Source organism: Castanea sativa, chromosome 1 (assembly GCF_040712315.1).
Source record: "Castanea sativa cultivar Marrone di Chiusa Pesio chromosome 1, ASM4071231v1".
Lineage (NCBI taxonomy): Eukaryota > Viridiplantae > Streptophyta > Magnoliopsida > Fagales > Fagaceae > Castanea > Castanea sativa.
The window spans coordinates 1,708,296-1,725,785 of record NC_134013.1 but is presented as its reverse complement, the minus strand read 5'-3'; the positions used below and the strand labels follow the sequence as shown (position 1 = coordinate 1,725,785).

At 34.8% G+C, this 17,490-nt stretch overlaps 3 protein-coding genes across 3 annotated transcripts; 1 reads left to right on the top strand and 2 right to left on the bottom strand.

Annotated features, from left to right (window-relative positions):
- Positions 1 to 869: 869 nt before the first annotated feature.
- LOC142621505 (protein neprosin-like) lies at positions 870 to 2,892 on the bottom strand. The gene is made up of 3 exons (XM_075794774.1): positions 2,719 to 2,892; positions 2,550 to 2,603; positions 870 to 1,253 (listed from the first exon to the last, which is right to left on the bottom strand). The coding sequence occupies exons 1-3, from the start codon at positions 2,890 to 2,892 to the stop codon at positions 870 to 872; spliced, it is 612 nt and encodes a 203-aa protein (XP_075650889.1).
- A 3,363-nt stretch (positions 2,893 to 6,255) lies between these two features.
- On the top strand, positions 6,256 to 7,182 carry LOC142621501 (uncharacterized). Its single transcript, XM_075794767.1, has one exon. The coding sequence runs from the start codon at positions 6,256 to 6,258 to the stop codon at positions 7,180 to 7,182; it is 927 nt and encodes a 308-aa protein (XP_075650882.1).
- A 240-nt stretch (positions 7,183 to 7,422) lies between these two features.
- LOC142621497 (uncharacterized) lies at positions 7,423 to 14,839 on the bottom strand. Its single transcript, XM_075794762.1, has 9 exons — positions 14,588 to 14,839; positions 14,341 to 14,511; positions 14,031 to 14,256; positions 13,636 to 13,953; positions 12,832 to 13,163; positions 12,224 to 12,720; positions 10,435 to 10,525; positions 8,318 to 8,404; positions 7,423 to 7,731 (listed from the first exon to the last, which is right to left on the bottom strand). Exons 1-9 carry the CDS (start codon positions 14,837 to 14,839, stop codon positions 7,423 to 7,425), a joined length of 2,283 nt encoding a protein of 760 aa, XP_075650877.1.
- Between the last annotated feature and the right edge of the window lie 2,651 nt (positions 14,840 to 17,490).

Below are 17,490 nucleotides of genomic sequence, written 5' to 3'. Positions count from 1 at the left end.
ATTGGAACTTGCGGTGTCTTTCCTTCTTAGTATAGGAGGATAGCAGAAAGTTTGGTAGCAAAAAAAATACCTTAATACTCTTGATTGCTGGCTTGTTGAGAAGCTTCAATTTTCTATCAACTTCTGATAAAGTTCATATAGCTTTTGCTTTTAAATGTACACTACTCAAGACAAGCAAAAATATCACAAACAAAAGGCATTGGAGTAATTCTTTTCCCCATACTCTCTCTGTCTCTCTCAAACAAACAAATTGTACATAAGGAGAGTAGCAAGAAACTGTGGGAGATTTATAGGTCAGTTTGGCCTAGAGAAGGAAAGCACTAATTCTTTTAATTATAAAGTGTTGCACAGTTTTTGATGGTATCCTATCGGACCTATCCTTCAAAAGTTGTAAACAAAAGCGCGCATTAGTGTAATTCTAAATGACTAGCTTTTAGGACCTAATTTTTATATATATATGATTTTCTAAATGACGATTATAGAGACTCATTCAAACTCATACAGTGTTTATGTTTGGTATCCTACCGTCTTTGGTAACTTATTTGCTAAGGTGAAACAAATAGATAAAAGTTATCATCTTCTCAAAGAAAGAAAGGAGATAAAAGTTATTTGTGAAAAATACCAGAAGATGTTAATCGAGATGTAGTCTATAAGGCTCTTGGTAAGTTAGCTTATCTTCAAACAAGTTTTTATATATATATATAGAATGCTGAGATTAAAAGCAAAAACCAGTTTGCTTAATGCCAAATAGACACACAGTTACGGATATAATTATCCAGACCTTTTATGTAGAAGAAGGCATCAACTAAGTTTTAGAGGTGTTATTGCTAGCTAGTAGAAAATGTTGACATAAACATATCTTCTTGCTCTCATGGACAATTAGGACCTCGACCAGGACCTCCAAAGTAGAAATACGGCTCAAGTGCAGGATTCTTTTGGTAATTAAGAGCGCTGTAGCAATTGGGTTCCTCGGAATCAGTATGTACCCATTCAGGGTACTTCAACTGGAGAGAGTCATCCACGATTCTAACGTTATAAATGTAACATGCTACTTTGAACAAACCAGATGCAAAATCTCCACTCCCCATGGCTGTTGTAGTGTGGGGTTTGACTCCCTTAACGTTTTTGCTATAAACATCCCCTCCCCATCGAACAAATAGGGCTTTCTTTTGCAAATAACTAAAGATTTCAAAGGGCCAATACCCTATCACATCATCTTTAAGTGACAGCCACCATCTTCTCTGATTTGGATCCTAAAACAAAACATTGGATTTTATACAAACCATTACATATCATCATCTACTCAAAGAGAAACGGGAAAAATGGTATATTTATGCATAAGAATTGTACACACAAGTCGAGCACAAACTCTATCCCCTAGTTTCTCAAAAACAAAAAACTCTATCCCTACATTTATGTGATCAAATCTTTTTTCATTATTTATTTTATAATTCTACAATTAGGAGTGGGAGGATTTGAACATCTCAATTGGAATTATCAGGAAATGCTACTTGAACTATAAAGCTCTTAGCTTTATTTAATAAAGAGTTTTATATTCTAACTTTTTTGATCTTCTTTTTTTAATATATATTTATACACACACATATATAATTGAATTTAATTTTATTCATATCTAAACCATCTATTAGAATCTTGACACCATAGTTTAGTTAAATATATAATACAAAAATATAAAGTTTCATATGCGGATACAATTATAATAAATTCATGTTAATAACTCTTATAGTTATCAAATTTCATATTTAAACATAAGATAAAAGATAGAAAAAAAAATCATATTATGTCAACAAAATTTCTATGCATTGCATTAATTACTAATTAGTATGTGCGTACAATGGTTTCTTTTTTTTCCTCCCTTCTTTTTGCAAGAACGTGCGTGCAAGGAGTCCGTTTAAAATTCTTTATTTTAAGGGTAACTACCTCTTAGCAAGAGAGAGTAACCATTTATTGCAAGGAGATGAAAGATACTAGGAGCAACCATAACTTCTACGACACAATATACTGGATATAGTACATGATGTTGGTACGTTTAGAGAGAGAGGAGGTTCATTCATATTTTTTACCTGGTTAATTCGGACGTCAACCTCAAATTGTTTTCCTCCTTTTTGTGATATAGGTTGAAGAGCAGAACCTAATCCATAATATTGGCTTGTTTGTACAAACCCAGAGCAAATGTGGTTAATGCATCCTGCCTTCTGATACCCATCCAGCGAAGCAAAAAAAGTACAAAAAGAATAAACAAATAAATTAAAATATTTTCTTAGCTAATTAATATTTGTTTCCAGAGTAAAACTAAGACTGTTAGTGTGGCATAATTGTATTTGTTGTATATCTAAAATTCAAATTTTTATTTTTGGAAAAATTTGATAGTCAAAACGGGGAGGGGGATTCAAATGTGGAATGTCTTCATTGAAAACACCACAAAATACTAATTGAACTACATGACTCTTTAGGAAAACTCACACGAAGTATCAAAATATAATTGAGATTGCAATTTCCCCTCTTTGGTTTAGTAAGAATGTACTTACAGTCCATCGTATAAATATTCGAGGTTGAGCATCAGTGAATAACTTAGGGTTGACCTAGAAAAACAGAAAACAGTATTACCAAATTTTGAGGGGGGGAAAATGTAACTAATACCATGTGTATTAAATATGTGCTGGAAAATGGGGTTAATGTTTTGGTTAATGAACCAACCATCCAGCCTGCTTCAATACTTTCAAAAGTATCGCCAGGGCCATTTTTAAGCCAAATTTGAGCAGTAGTGTATTCGTCAGATTGAACTCTTGGACTCCAGCCATTTATAATTCCTCTAGCACCAATATAACTATCTCCAGTTGCAAGAAGATATGCAGTCTGGTTCACAAGCATCACAAAAAAAAAAAAAAAATCAATATAATTTAAAAAAAGGAAAATTTTCAACATGAACATTTTTATTAACTAGTTGCAAGATTTCAATTATTTAAAATTGAAAATTTTTGTTGTTTAAAAATCACGAAATCTCTTGGAACAAACTTGCATGTTGGATGCTTTCTTCTTCCTTTTTTTGGTGGCAGCATTAGAATAGAGACATGGTGACAAGATCTTTTTAGGTGATTGGGAAGACGTTTTAACAAAATAATACAAGTAATGCTACAGCCACAAACTATTTTACAACATTTTTACAAACTGTTAATGTAATCAACTTCTTACTGGTTTTCATCTAAGCCCACCATTATCATCACTTTTTCATTTACCAATAATCACTTACTACATCAGCAGTTTGTAAAACTTTTTATAAAAAAAATTTGTATCTCTAGTATTACTCAAATAATACATACTTTGCTGGAGATAATATCTCCCAAAAAAAAACTGTTATAAAAAAAAAAAAATCTTCCCAAACATCATGGAAGCTCCTTGAGGCTCTGAAGAATCAATGAATGATGTCGTGGGTCGTTTTTGGCGATTTCAACGAAATTACGCATCAAAACGAGAAGCTTGGTTGGATGGGAAGGGATTTTAAACAAATGGAGGGATTTTGGGAATGCCTGAGTAGATGCGGTCTCTTTGACTTGGGCTTTGTTGGACAACGATTCACGTGGTGCAATGGGCAGTTGGGGGAACAAAGAACACTACTCAGACTTGACAGAATGGTTGCAAATTCGTGCTGGTCGGAGCTCTACCCAGAAACCAGAGTACATCACAGGTCCATGTCTAGCTCTGATCACTGTTTACTTACATTATTTCTGAAAAATGAGCATCCTAGAAAACCTGTAAAGAAGCGCTTTCAATTTGAGGCTATGTGGGTAAGGGAGGAAGGTTGTAAGGAAGTGGTTGAAGGGGCTTGGGACCCATACCGTGGGGATTTAGGTTATAGCATCATGGACAAGTTGAGGAGATGTCAAGTGAGCCTCCAAGGTTGGAATTGGAGACTCTTTGGAAACGTAAATAAAGTTCTGAAACAAAAGCAGGATAGACTGCAACAACTTGAGGGCCTTAATTGTCTACATGAGAAGGCAGAGGAGATTCTAGAGTTGAGAAAAGAAATTAATGAAATGCTGACCAGAGAGGAGATTATGTGGAATCAAAGGTTTAGAGCTTCATGGATTAAGTGGGGAGATCGCAATACCAAATTTTTCCATGCCACGGCAAGGCAGAGACGTTGGCGAAATAGAATAGCTGGTATACAGAGCATAGAAGGAACTTGGCTGGAAAATCAGGACGATGTTGAAAAGACCATCCTTGAATATTTTGAGACAATTTACAGGTCAGATCACCCGTCTAATTTCGATGCAAGTCTGAGTGCTGTCAACCAAAGAGTTACGCAGGATATGAATGAGAAACTGTTGGAGGAATTCAAGGTGGAGGAAGTCAGGCGAGCTCTCAACCAGATGCATCCCACAAAAGCATCCGGGCCAGACGGTATGTCCCGTATCTTTTTCCAACAATATTGGGAAATTTTAGGCCCTGATGTGATTAAATGTGTCTTAGAGTCTCTCAATTCTGGTATTATGCCCTGTGGTATGAATGAAACATATATCTACCTTATTCCCATGGTGAAATCCCGCCAAAAAGTTTCGAAGTACTTACCTATCAGTTTGTGTAATGTTATTTACAAACTGATATTGAAAGTGCTTGCAACTAGGCTAAAAAATATCCTTAATGAGATCATTGATGAGTCCCAAAGTGCCTTTATTCCAAGTAGGCTTATTTCGGACAAAATCTTGGTGGCATTTGAAATGATGCACAATATAAATCAAAAGAGAAAGGGGAAGGAAGCTTTCATGGCGGTTAAGCTCGATATGAGCAAAGCCTACGATAGGGTAGAATGGGCGTATTTAGAGGCCATGATGAGGAGGATGGGCTTTAAGGAAAGGTGGATTTCTCTCATGTTGATGTGTGTGCGTTCGGTGGAGTATTCGGTGTTAATAAATGGGGAGGCGAAAAGGAAAATCATTCCAACTAGAGGGCTGAGACAGGGGGACCCTATCTCCCCTTATCTCTTTTTGTTATGTGTCGAGGGCTTATCTGCTATGCTCAAAAAGGGAGAGAGAGATGGTACCTTGAAGGGGGTGGCTGTAAGTAGCAAAGCTCCCCGAATTTCCCACCTTTTGTTTGCGGATGACAGCCTTGTGTTCTGTAGAGCATCCACTGAAGAGTGTGATAGAGTTATTAAAGTTTTGGAGGATTATGAGGTGGAATCAGGGCAGAAGCTCAACAAAGGGAAAACTTCCCTCTTTTTTAGTAAAAACACACCATGGGAAACTCAAGAATATGTGAAGCAAAAATTTGGGGCCCAAATCATCCAACACCATGAGAAGTATCTAGGCTTGCCTCCTTTAATTGGGAAGGGGAAAAGGAAAGCCTTCAATCGAATAAAAGACCAAGTTGGAAGGCATATAACTGGATGGAAGAGCAAATTGTTATCAAACGCTGGACGAGAGGTTCTCATTAAGGCCGTGGCTCAAGCTACACCTACGTACACAATGAGTTGCTTCAAGCTTTCGGACTCACTTTGCAATGAGCTAAACTCCATGATGAGAAATTTTTGGTGGGGGCAGAAGGATAAGGAGAGGAAAATGGCTTGGTTTTCATGGAAAAAGATGTGCACGACAAAGGAAAAAGGTGGCATGGGTTTTAGGGATTTGAAAGCCTTCAACTTAGCTCTCCTCGCTAAGCAAGCTTGGCGAATCCTGAAAAATCAGAACTCTTTGGTCCATAGAATTTTTAAAGCAAAATACTTTGCGAAGAATAGCTTCTTCGAAGCAAAGTTGGGTAGTCGGCCTTCCTATGCTTGGAGAAGTATCATGGCAACAAGAACCATTGTCGAAAGGGGTTCCAAGTGGGTTATTGGTAATGGGGAGAAGGTAAGCATTTGGGAGGACCGTTGGCTTCCAACACCGGAGGCTTTTAAAGTTGTAAGCCCGAAACCCCTGCAGACTGAATCTGAGTTGGTGGCTGAGCTTATAGACAAGGAGAGGAGAACCTAGGATGTTGCAAACATAAGTAGAATGTTCCTTCCCTATGAAGCCAATGTTATCCTGGGCATCCGTTTAAGCCCTCGGCTGCCGGGATTCCCTTATTTGGGCATGGACGCCAAGGGGTAATTTTACCGTCAATAGTGCGTATAAGGTGGCCCAAACCTTACTGATAGAAGCGCAACCCAAGCTGGAGGGAGGGGAAAGTTCAGACACAGCTGGTATGAGAAACTTATGGAAACAAATTTGGAAATTGAATTGCCCAAACAAGATAAGAATGTTTATGTGGAGAGCATGCTCAAATATACTTCCAACCAAGTACCAATTACGAGCTACGGGTATTGGGAGGGATGACGACTGCGATCTGTGTGGTGGCTGTGAAAAGTCTGGACATATCCTTTGGGGGTGCAAAGTGGCAGGGGAGGTGTGGAGCAACACAAAGATGAAGTTACCTAGCATGGAGATCATACCAGTGGACTTTGTGGATATAGTGTGGGACATATTGAAGGGGTGGCCTGGGATTGACTGGGAACTGTTTGCAGCAACAGCATGGGGTATTTGGAATAACAGAAACCTGGTTCGCCATGGGGGGAAGAGTAAAAGCCCGAAACTGATCGTCAAAGAGGTGGCTTCCTATATGAAGGAAGTCAGACAATCTAAAGAAGTCCAGATAAGACCTGCACCTCCAAGCAGACAGAATTGGACTCCTCCAAAAAGAGGTTTCTACAAGATTAACGTTGACGGGGCTGTGTATAAGGAGATGGGGAGCTGTGGAGTGGGAGTTGTCATAAGAAATGAAGCAGGGCAGCTAATGGGCGCAATGAGCAAAAAATTAGAAGTACCCCTGAAAGCTCTGGAAGTGGAGGCCAAAGCTGTTGAGGAAGGTATCATCTTAGCTGAAAAGTTAAGTCTAAATAATGTAATTCTGGAAAGTGATGCCCAAGTAATTGTTAATTCCCTGTCTGAAAGAAGTATCGCACCAAGCTTCATTCTAAAGGTGATTGAAGGAGCAAAGTTGGGCCTGTGTGGTTTTGATTCGTGGGAAGGCAAGCATATATGCAGAAAAAAGAAATCTAGAGCACACCTTATGGCAAAAAATGCCAAATTTGTATCTGATTATGTTGTTTGGGTGGAAGACACCCCACCTGCTATTGAGCAACAGATTCTGTATGATGTAGCCCTCTTGAACGAGTTTACAGATTAATGAAAGGAAAGGTTATTTGGATATCAAAAAAAAAAAAACTTTTTATGTGTGTATTTATTTCATCTATAAAATATTTAAAATAAATTTTTTTACTTTAAAGTTATAATTTTATGATAATAAATAATATCTAATCAACATGTAAAAAAATTGTAATCAAATTGTTCTGAGCACGTGTCCATTAGCACAAGTGCAGAACTATATAATGTCTATGGAAAAACAAAATATCAATAGGCTCTTATATTATACCGAGTGGTCATGTGGAGGAAAGACTTCGAGTTTAGTGCCATTATTTTGGTATACAAAGTGACTTCTTTCGTTATTCGTTGTGTCTGCAACAGAAGAAGTCCGCGGGCCTTCACTTCCAAAGTGCTCGAGGGAAGCAGCCCTCAGTAATTCTTGCCTCCTAATTCTGTGAATGGGAATGGTTCCCTTTGGACAGCTTCCACTTTTGTGCCAAATTTGAGACACAACTGGTAGAGATGACTCGTTTTTAGCGGTTGTAGTTGTAGTTGTAGTAGTATCAGATGGAAAACTAATGCTCGGTCTCATCTGCAAATAACAAGAAGTATTATATTATGAGTTCTTCTATGACCACACGTTATGCCACAACTTTTTGAAATGATTGATTGTGAGCAGTGAAGCATCACTTTCATATAAAGTTCACTTTTTTTCCCAATACTCACAATCTATCACATCAAAATTGTGGCATAAAAGTTGTGTGCTTGTAATTTCTCTTATATTATGCTACAACTTGTTAAAATAATTGACTGTGAGGTGAAGCATCACTTTCATATAAGTCCTCTTTTTTTTTCCTGATTACTCATAATTTATCATAACAGAGTTGTGGTATAAAAGTTGTGTGCTTATAATTTCTCTTATATTATATGGTGAGTATACATGTCAGCTTAGTTAAGTATTGATGAGGAAAATCAAAGAAAGTAAAGTGAATATTATATAAAATTGAGTCCAATTCTAGAAGTGCATTGAAGGAATTAATAATTTTAGATGCCCTAGAGTTTTTCTTATAACTTCACTAATAAGTTCATTTTGTTGCATCACACACACGTATAAGTATATTTCTAAGAGATACTCCAATATATATGAAGAGAAAATAAGGTTATGAAAGAACATGAACCTCAATTTTATGGTTCTTTAATGCAGGATGATCAAAAGCAGGTTGCTTGTAGATGTCAACACAATCGATAATATCTCCATCTTCACTCTATACGAACCACAAATACTTAGCAACCCCCTTTTTAATGAAAGTTAAAAGATAGAAGCTTTATTCATTTTATAATATTTAAGTACATCATTTAGCAATAAGGCAACAAAAAAAGTAAAGGCAATGCTTAGCATACTTAGTTAATAGCGTTAGAATCCTCTTCATTTAAAATGAATCCATTTTTATTTGGATTAAATGTTACAAATTTAAAGATGTATTTTGTGTTGTCTACTCATTTAAAATTTTAAATGATGTAAAAATGTGTACATTATTAGATCCAAGAAATATGTTTTAATAATCACAAAAATATCTCGATAACTAGCACTAACAGTGATGAACTCCAATACATATAAAGACTTTAATAAACAAGACAACTTTCAATATGCATTTTGTTATGCCAGTGCTATGTTTTGAACTTTATACCACATCATGGTTAATTATGTATGGGAATTATACAATCTATATGCTCAAAACAATAGAAATTTTGGTCAATTGACGTTTCCCACCCTAGATGTGCTGGCCTATTGACAATTATAATCTATGCCACATTCTACCATGAGATATGATTTGCTCTGGGTTACAACCTCTAATCTATGAAAAAAACAAATTGTATGAATAAGATATTTTACTTTGGCAGAGCCACATGGGTACTCTGAATTAGATTTTTCCTATGGAAGATTTCAATTTTAGATGTCATAGTGTTCAAATGGTATGATTTAGAGGAAAAACAAAAGTGAAATGGAGGCAAAGAATTGGGTTCAACCAAATCTTGTCATAGATTAGAAATTAAGGAAATGTCCAAAATAATTTTCTTTTGGTCGAAAACTACATGAGAGAGTGAGGCTAGACAAATAACTTAGAGTATGCTTGGTACACTAAAAAGAGATTACGATAAGAATATTAATCTCTTATCTTTTTTTATTATAAATAATATTAATATTTATTATCGGGAATAATGTGTATATATATATATATATGTGTGTGTGTGTGTGTGTGTGTGTGTTATAATAGAACTCCTATTCATAGTTCATACATTTGGTTGTAAAATTAGTTGTTACATATGGAAATCTTGTAGAAGATGATACATATAAAAATTTTGTATTTTTGAAAATATATTAATTCAAAATTTTGTTACACCTACTAAGGAATACCTATGTTTAGAGAGTGATAACTATTCCTCAATTTAGGTAATAACTATTCCCTATAATGAAGATACAACCAAATAATTGAATAGCTACTATAAATGAATTACCATTCCATTATGAGATCTAATTACCGCATAGCAAACATGCTCTTAATATTTATAATAGATATGTAGTGCAGAAACATGGACACTAACACGGAATGACACAATACACATAAATTCTTGAAAAATTATAATATGAGGTAGTGGGGATATCACAATTAATTAATATACATTATTAGGTAGTTCCTTTTGGGGGGGGGGGGCGAGGGGGATAGAAAAGCGATAGATCGTTAGGTTGTTCTATAATCATGGTTTTTGAGTGAAATTTGTGGTGTTCTTTTGTATTAGAACCTCATCCCCCCTCCTTTGTGTGCGAGTGTGTGTATGTTTGGTTCATAAAAAAAAAGGTAGATTTTAGTCATTATTAGGTATATTTTATGCTTATTTTAAGTTACTAAAATAATTAGTAGTTATCCAAATATTTATAAATATGTCTAAATTCTAAATTTAAATATTATTTTCCTCCTAACACAATAAGAACACACATGTAGGAGTTTCCCTTGACGTGTTGAACACAGACACATGGAATATTTCAAAGTGTCTATGCTCCTTTTTTTTTTTGTTGATAGATACTACACAATTTTAACCTATGGCATCTGTTATGTGATATTTCTCTTTATCATCAAACCAAGACACCAATTGATTCTTGGTGTAGGCGAGATTCGAATACCAAAATTCTTATTAGATGATAAAAGAGATTTCATCAATTGAGTTCACTAGAACCCATAGTGTCTCTGCATCTTTGTATAAGAGGATAGTGGAAAGTTTAAAAGAAAAAAAATGCCTTAATACTCTTGATTGCTGGCTTGTTGAGAAGCTTCAATTTTCTATTGATTTCTGATGAAAATTTTCTAGCTTCAGCTTTTACACCTACACTGCTCAATACAAGCAAAGTTTTCACAAACAAAAGCCTCAGAGTAATTTTTTCCCCATACTCTCTCTTCCTCTGTCTCTCTCAAGCAAACAAACTATACGTAAGGAGAGTAGCAAGAAACCAAAAGAGGTTTATAAGTCAGTTTGGCTTAGGGAAAGAAAATATTAAGGGCACGTTTGGTACACTGTAATAAGCACTGTAATATAACAGCTATTCCTATGGTTCAACTATTCAATAGTTTAGTTATGTTTTTATTACAGGGAATAGTCATTTCTTATGAATAGCTATTCTTTAAAATAAGAAATAACTATTCCTCTCTAAAAAGGTTGTAATAACTATTCTTTAGTAAATGTAATAATTTCTAACATTAATATATTTCCAAATAAATAAAATTTTCATATCTACCTGACAATTATGGAAATGAAAAATCATCAAAAAATAACTTATCTCTTTAAAATTTAAAATATATTATTTTCTAGGTAATATAATTGTATGAAGGTGACATTTCCAAAAATAGATCATAAGTTTTATTCTAATGTTACAACTCACAATCAAACTAATGAATATGTTTAGTTATTTCCGCTCTGTTTGTTTCGATGTAAAATATTTGTAAAGGTAAAATATTTTACATGTAAAATATTTACAAGAAAATATTTTCATTTTACAGTGTTTGGCAGTGTATATGAAAATGTTGTGTAAAATATTTTCCGATGTTTGGCACAATGTAAAATGGAAAGAAAAAAAAAACTGGTAAAAATTTAAAATTGTACTGAGACATCACCAATGGCTAAAACAAGTACAATATCTAAATGATTTTTCCAAAAATTATGAATTTTAGAAAACGCAGGTGTCTACAATTTTAGAAAGAGCAAGACATAAGTGATCAAAGGCACTAATCTAGTATTCTTTGTACACCCATCATTTACTCAATTACATATCCAGTTATTGAACATGTGTCAAAGAATGTACTAGATGAATCATTGATAACAACAAAGATTCAATATATCAAAATATCAATATATGAACGTGTCAAATAGATGAATCAATATATAACAAAAGAGATTGAAGACCACAGTTGTCACCCAACGTTTCTGGCCCCGTGTAAATGTCTAGTGAGTTCACCTATTGTAATAATCATGACCAATGTAGCTACACAGGGAGTTCAGCAATGCAAAACATCATTTTGCCTTCTTCTAGTAGCAAAATGTCCGTTTGGATCAAGGAACATGTCCACAGTACTGAATTGAAGCCAAAAATTCTATAAAGCATTTGAGACATCAGTGACCATGCTTTCTCTTTTTCTAACCCTTGCCAACGGAGAAAGAACCAACTGCATACTGTGAATTAACAAAATGAAAGAACCTGCAGAATAGTTTAGAAACCAATACACCAAAACCTGCAAAAATATATATGGACAAAATATAACATTCATAATCCTAATGAATCCAAAATATAACATTATTCCATAATAACTCCAAAACATGTCAATCAGTGTTGCATAACCATCCATAAGCACACTTACAATAACAAAACCCAAAGACTATGACAATATAGCTAACATTAACACATAATCTTGCAAAATATGGAATTGTTCCATAATTATTAATAACCTAAAGAATACCATGGTACCACTAACATATTTCACACAACGTATCCAGCAACTTCAAGTTATAAGGTTTTGTTGAAAAATTTCTCCAACCAAAGCTTTCTCATCCTATCATTTTTAGCCATAAAGGCCCTTCCTGCCTTTTCATCATTAACCAAATGATCAAAAGCTTCATCAAGCATGTCTTCTTCAAAGCCTTCAACATTCATCACTATTTTATGAAGCTCATTTGTATTAACTGGGCCATGACTCAGAGCTGTAACGGCTACTGCAATCTGTTTGAGTTGTTCAATCATCTCACTGAAAGGACTATCTTCATTCATAGCTGCATAAGTTCTCTTTCTATGGCTCCTTCCCTTAGATGAAGTTCCATTGGAAGCTTCACTGGCATCTTTTGGCAATGTATTAGAGTCACCTTCAAATTCTGGATTTTGGATGTCATTCTGTGGGGTCTCATTTTCAACCAATGGAGAAGATTCACTCCATTGCTTTGAAAAGCCACCAGTTGCCATGTCCTTACCAACAACAATAGCCATCTCATCATACTGTTCAATTTTTTTATTTAAATATGGCGCATGAGGAGGATGAGCCTGTTCAAAGAAATATGACAATGTCAATAAATTGGATGATTTAATATAATAAATGTATAAATCATTATTGATCCTCAAAAAAGAAAAAGCTCATTTATATAAATTTCATACCAGCACTTCAGCATCATAAGTTTGCTTGTCACATGTGATCATTTTCAAATTATCATCCCAACCAAATCCACTTTTTTTTCGAATGTCTTGAATGAGTTTCCACTCTTTTCTAACCGTACGAAGACGGTTATGCACATGTGATGCATAACACTCTACATTAAACTTCACACCAATTTCTTTTGCCACTTTGTCAAGGGATTGAGGCTTATATTTGTTTGAGGGCTTGTTGCCTTGTTCAGCCTCAACAACCAACATTTTAAATAGCATGTCACACATTGGTTGTGTCCACCTAAGTTGAGATCCTGGTTCTTTCCCCTTGTTCTTGGACATAGCTATAGCCAAAAGGACAATCTAATGAATCACAACCATTATGATAATAACAATATAAAACATTATTACAAAAATAAAACCTGAAACTATGGAACAAAAAAATTCATCATCCAAAAACAATGCAAAGCCATGTTGACTTGAACTTGAGGAACCAAATAACAATTTTAAGCGTATCCCACAAAAATATTCAATTATTGCATTTTAAAAAGTGTACAAGATATCCACTTATGCTCGTTAGCAACCAAATACAAAGCCAATTAAAGTTGACAAAGACATAATCATAGAACGCCGTCAAACATCATCAACAAATAAGTCCAAACAAATTTTAGATTGAATAAATTTATGCATGCCTCCTAATTATGTAGTCAGCCCACATTGCTTGACATATCTCATCCCTCTTATTATTCCATTCTCTACTTTCCACTATAGCTTCGCATCGGCTAGGTTGGACTCGATCACTAGACTTTGTCTCACATGTTTCAGCTTGCATAATTGGGTCATTAGGATCAACGCCCATGATGTGATTGTGAATAACACCACATGCTAAAACAACATCCACTTGTGTATTAAAAGACCAAAATGGTTCTGCGTCCAAGACAGGAAAACGTTTTTTTATAACTCCAAACCCTCGCTCAATGGTTGTTCGCAACGAAGAATAACGAAGGTTGAATAATTCTTTTGCATTTTCAGGTGGATGATCACTAAACTCTTTCAAATGATATCGAACACTTCGATAAGGAGACAAGATTCCAGGCCTATTTCCATAACCAGCATCACCAAGATAATATTTACCTACAAATTATTAATCAATTTTTTATAAAAAATTCTAGCATAAAACCAAATATAAATGCTAGTTATCTATATAATACCTTCTGGTATTGTAAGTCCCCTTGGTCTACTAAGTGCATCATTTAAAATACGAGAATCATGAGCACTGCCTTCCCAACCAGCTAACATATAGGTGAATCTTAAGTCAAATGAAATTGCAGCTAACACATTTTGTGTTGTCCCCCCCTTTCGACCACGAAACCTTCCTTGGATTTCAATTGGAACAGATGCACGAACATGAGTTCCATCAATTGCTCCCACACAATCCTAATGATGACCAATATTAAGTAATGTTCATTTCAAAAATCACCTAACAAATAAAAAAACAATAAACAAAATTTGAAAAATTACCTTAAAATAAGGATAAAACCTTCTACTATTCCTTATCTCTGGGGGTGTAGAGTTCTCAGATAATCTAACAACATGCCTATATAACTGCAAAACTGCTTTAAGGACAATTTTAAAATATCGGTAAGTTGTCTCAATCGATCTATGGAACCTCGGCAAAGAACGACTCGAAACCTAACATTATGGCCAATAATATGCAAAAACATCAACACCTGCTTTCCGTAATGTGCATGTAGATAGTCTCACGTACCAAGTTTCTCTCAACAAGAATTCTACATAATTCATAGAAAGCTACAGGTCTCATTCTTATCATAAAACTGCAACGTGCGTCACCTCGATGAAGAATATCACTTATAAAACCTTCTCTTTCATAATCCCGGTTCACACGAGGTTGCCTAATTATAAATCTCCTAGACCTAATATCTTCTAATATTATAGCTCCCACAGCAAGGACAGATGCAATTGTGGCAAGAACTGCTGCTTGAATTTTTTGGTTATCCATCTACATAACAAAACCAAGATAATGGGCTCTTTTAACTTTTGTTTAGCCACACAAAACTAAAACAAAATAGAAAAAGCCAACCACACAACCAAAAAGCAAAGGTAGTAACCAAATACCATACGAAATTGAATATGTACATGCTGTTAAGAGCATCATTCAAAACACCCACTCACACCATTGCTACAGCTACATATTTTAATACCCATATCAATTACAAAAACAAGGGCTTGGCACACAAAACAAATATGCAAAAAGAAGTAGACACACACACAAAGAAAAAATATATCACACTCAAGTATGAAACATTCCATAAATATATGCAACCTGGTTTGTTCTTAAACATATAATCCATATAAACCACCCTGTCAGATACCATGTTTGTTTGGCAGCAGATAAGACTTAGTATTGACTAGATTAAGACCCAACGTTTTCCTTTAGAAGCTCCCATGTCCTATAAAGTGGAGAGTGCTTTTTCCCAAGACACCATTTCTCCCTTTTCAAAGCTGGGGTAAATCAATCCAAGTAGGTTAATTGCCATAATTTCTCTGCCAATGGTTGTTAACAGTAGTCAACAAAATTTAAAGTAATATACAGCTTTGTACATTTCCCTAATAAACAAAATTTCTCTATTAGTAAACTCCGATCCATGTTATTTAGGTCCTTCCCTTGTCACACTGTTATGTTGAACAGTAGTTAATAGACTCTCCAGCAAAAAGACAAAAATTCAATCTTGAAAATGTGAGTTACCTTTATCTCTGTTTGGACTGTAGAACTTTCTATTGGGCCAATTTTAGGATCCACTAAATAGGGCTGGTACAGGCAAAACATATGCAGAGTGCACTTAGTATTTGTTGCTGTGCATTATATACTGGTAATGCATATCTACGTTTGTTTTAGAAAGAGGGTTTTTAAAGTTTTTAAACCAAAAGAAATCTTCCGAATTGTAATGGGTTTGAAATACCATTTTTATGGATTTTCTTTTTTTGAAAACAAAGAGAAAGCTATCATCTTCCGTATGGAACAATTCATGCTATTTAATTAGTTTTTTATTTTATTTTTCTCTTGGGTGGATTTTGTAGTTTCCTGAAAGGTCCTCCAATACCTTTGCATTTATAAGATATTTTAAACTATTTCTGTATGAGGGGCCTGTCATTGTTAGAACTGTGTTATCTGCTGCCACAACAGGTAGAACTGTGGAAACAAAACTTCTGAGGCACTAGGCAGCATCATTTCCCTTGAATAATTTTTTTTATAAAATGTTTCTTTTGAAGATTCATAGTGTTAAAAGCTATATGTCAGCAAATATTAAACTATTTCAGGTTGAGGACACTGAGAAACTGGATACTCTTACTGAAGGTTGTCATTCTATAGCAGCCAGACCTTATCTATGTACTGGGTATGACATCTACCTTGTTTGGGAGCCATGTATCATGTAAGTTTGCCAGACACAAGAAACCTTCCCTCTCTTTTTTGACATATTTTATTTTCTCAAAAGTAAGATAGCTTTTTGTAGCTTTTATGACTTTACAACTCTGCTAAGAGTAGTTATTTTTGTTCCTTCACTTCCATTTATTCCCCTAGCTAGGCTATGATTAAGGTTTTTAAGGAACCCAAAAACTTATGTGATTTTAACCTTGTTGATCCCGGTAAGACATTTTCTTTTTCTTTGTCTTTTTCGATTCACTTTCAGAAAAACGTACAAAATCAAAGAATTAATGGAAGCAAATGTTTCTATTATAGATGCCTCAAAAAAAAAAAACCCCCCCATTTGTCTAAATCAGTTGTACTCTAACCCCACTGATCACCAATCCATTTTTAGATTGAAATGTTCAAACAGGGACACACATAGTATTGACTAAAAATCAAAAACCAAAAACCCAGTAACATGAAGTGAGCACTAAAGCCAAAAATCATACGACACACACAGATATATAATAATAAAACAACAGATCGAAGTTAAGAAAAACCAGAGAAGGGTTAGATAGCATTTATAAGATATTTTAAACTATTTCTGTATGAGGGGCCTGTCATTGTTAGAACTGTGTTATCTGCTGCCACAACAGGTAGAACTGTGGAAACAAAACTTCTGAGGCACTAGGCAGCATCATTTCCCTTGAATAATTTTTTTTTATAAAATGTTTCTTTTGAAGATTCATAGTGTTAAAAGCTATATGTCAGCAAATATTAAACTATTTCAGGTTGAGGACACTGAGAAACTGGATACTCTTACTGAAGGTTGTCATTCTATAGCAGCCAGACCTTATCTATGTACTGGGTATGACATCTACCTTGTTTGGGAGCCATGTATCATGTAAGTTTGCCAGACACAAGAAACCTTCCCTCTCTTTTTTGACATATTTTATTTTCTCAAAAGTAAGATAGCTTTTTGTAGCTTTTATGACTTTACAACTCTGCTAAGAGTAGTTATTTTTGTTCCTTCACTTCCATTTATTCCCCTAGCTAGGCTATGATTAAGGTTTTTAAGGAACCCAAAAACTTATGTGATTTTAACCTTGTTGATCCCGGTAAGACATTTTCTTTTTCTTTGTCTTTTTCGATTCACTTTCAGAAAAACGTACAAAATCAAAGAATTAATGGAAGCAAATGTTTCTATTATAGATGCTTCAAAAAAAAAAAACCCCCATTTGTCT

Coding starts and splice junctions, on each gene's coding strand:
- LOC142621497 (XM_075794762.1), bottom strand. CDS start 14,839: ATGGATAACCAAAAAATTCAAGCAGCAGTTCTTGCCACAATTGCATCT. Junction 13,164..13,635: donor AATTATGCAAGCTGAAACAT/GTGAGACAAAGT, acceptor TTTTGGCTATAG/CTATGTCCAAGAACAAGGGG. Junction 7,732..8,317: donor TAAAGAACCATAAAATTGAG/GTTCATGTTCTT, acceptor TGTTATTTGCAG/ATGAGACCGAGCATTAGTTT.
- LOC142621505 (XM_075794774.1), bottom strand. CDS start 2,892: ATGCTTGTGAACCAGACTGCATATCTTCTTGCAACTGGAGATAGTTAT. Junction 2,604..2,718: donor GTATTGAAGCAGGCTGGATG/GTTGGTTCATTA, acceptor CTGTTTTTCTAG/GTCAACCCTAAGTTATTCAC. Junction 1,254..2,549: donor GAATATTTATACGATGGACT/GTAAGTACATTC, acceptor GTTTTGTTTTAG/GATCCAAATCAGAGAAGATG.
- LOC142621501 (XM_075794767.1), top strand. CDS start 6,256: ATGTTTATGTGGAGAGCATGCTCAAATATACTTCCAACCAAGTACCAA.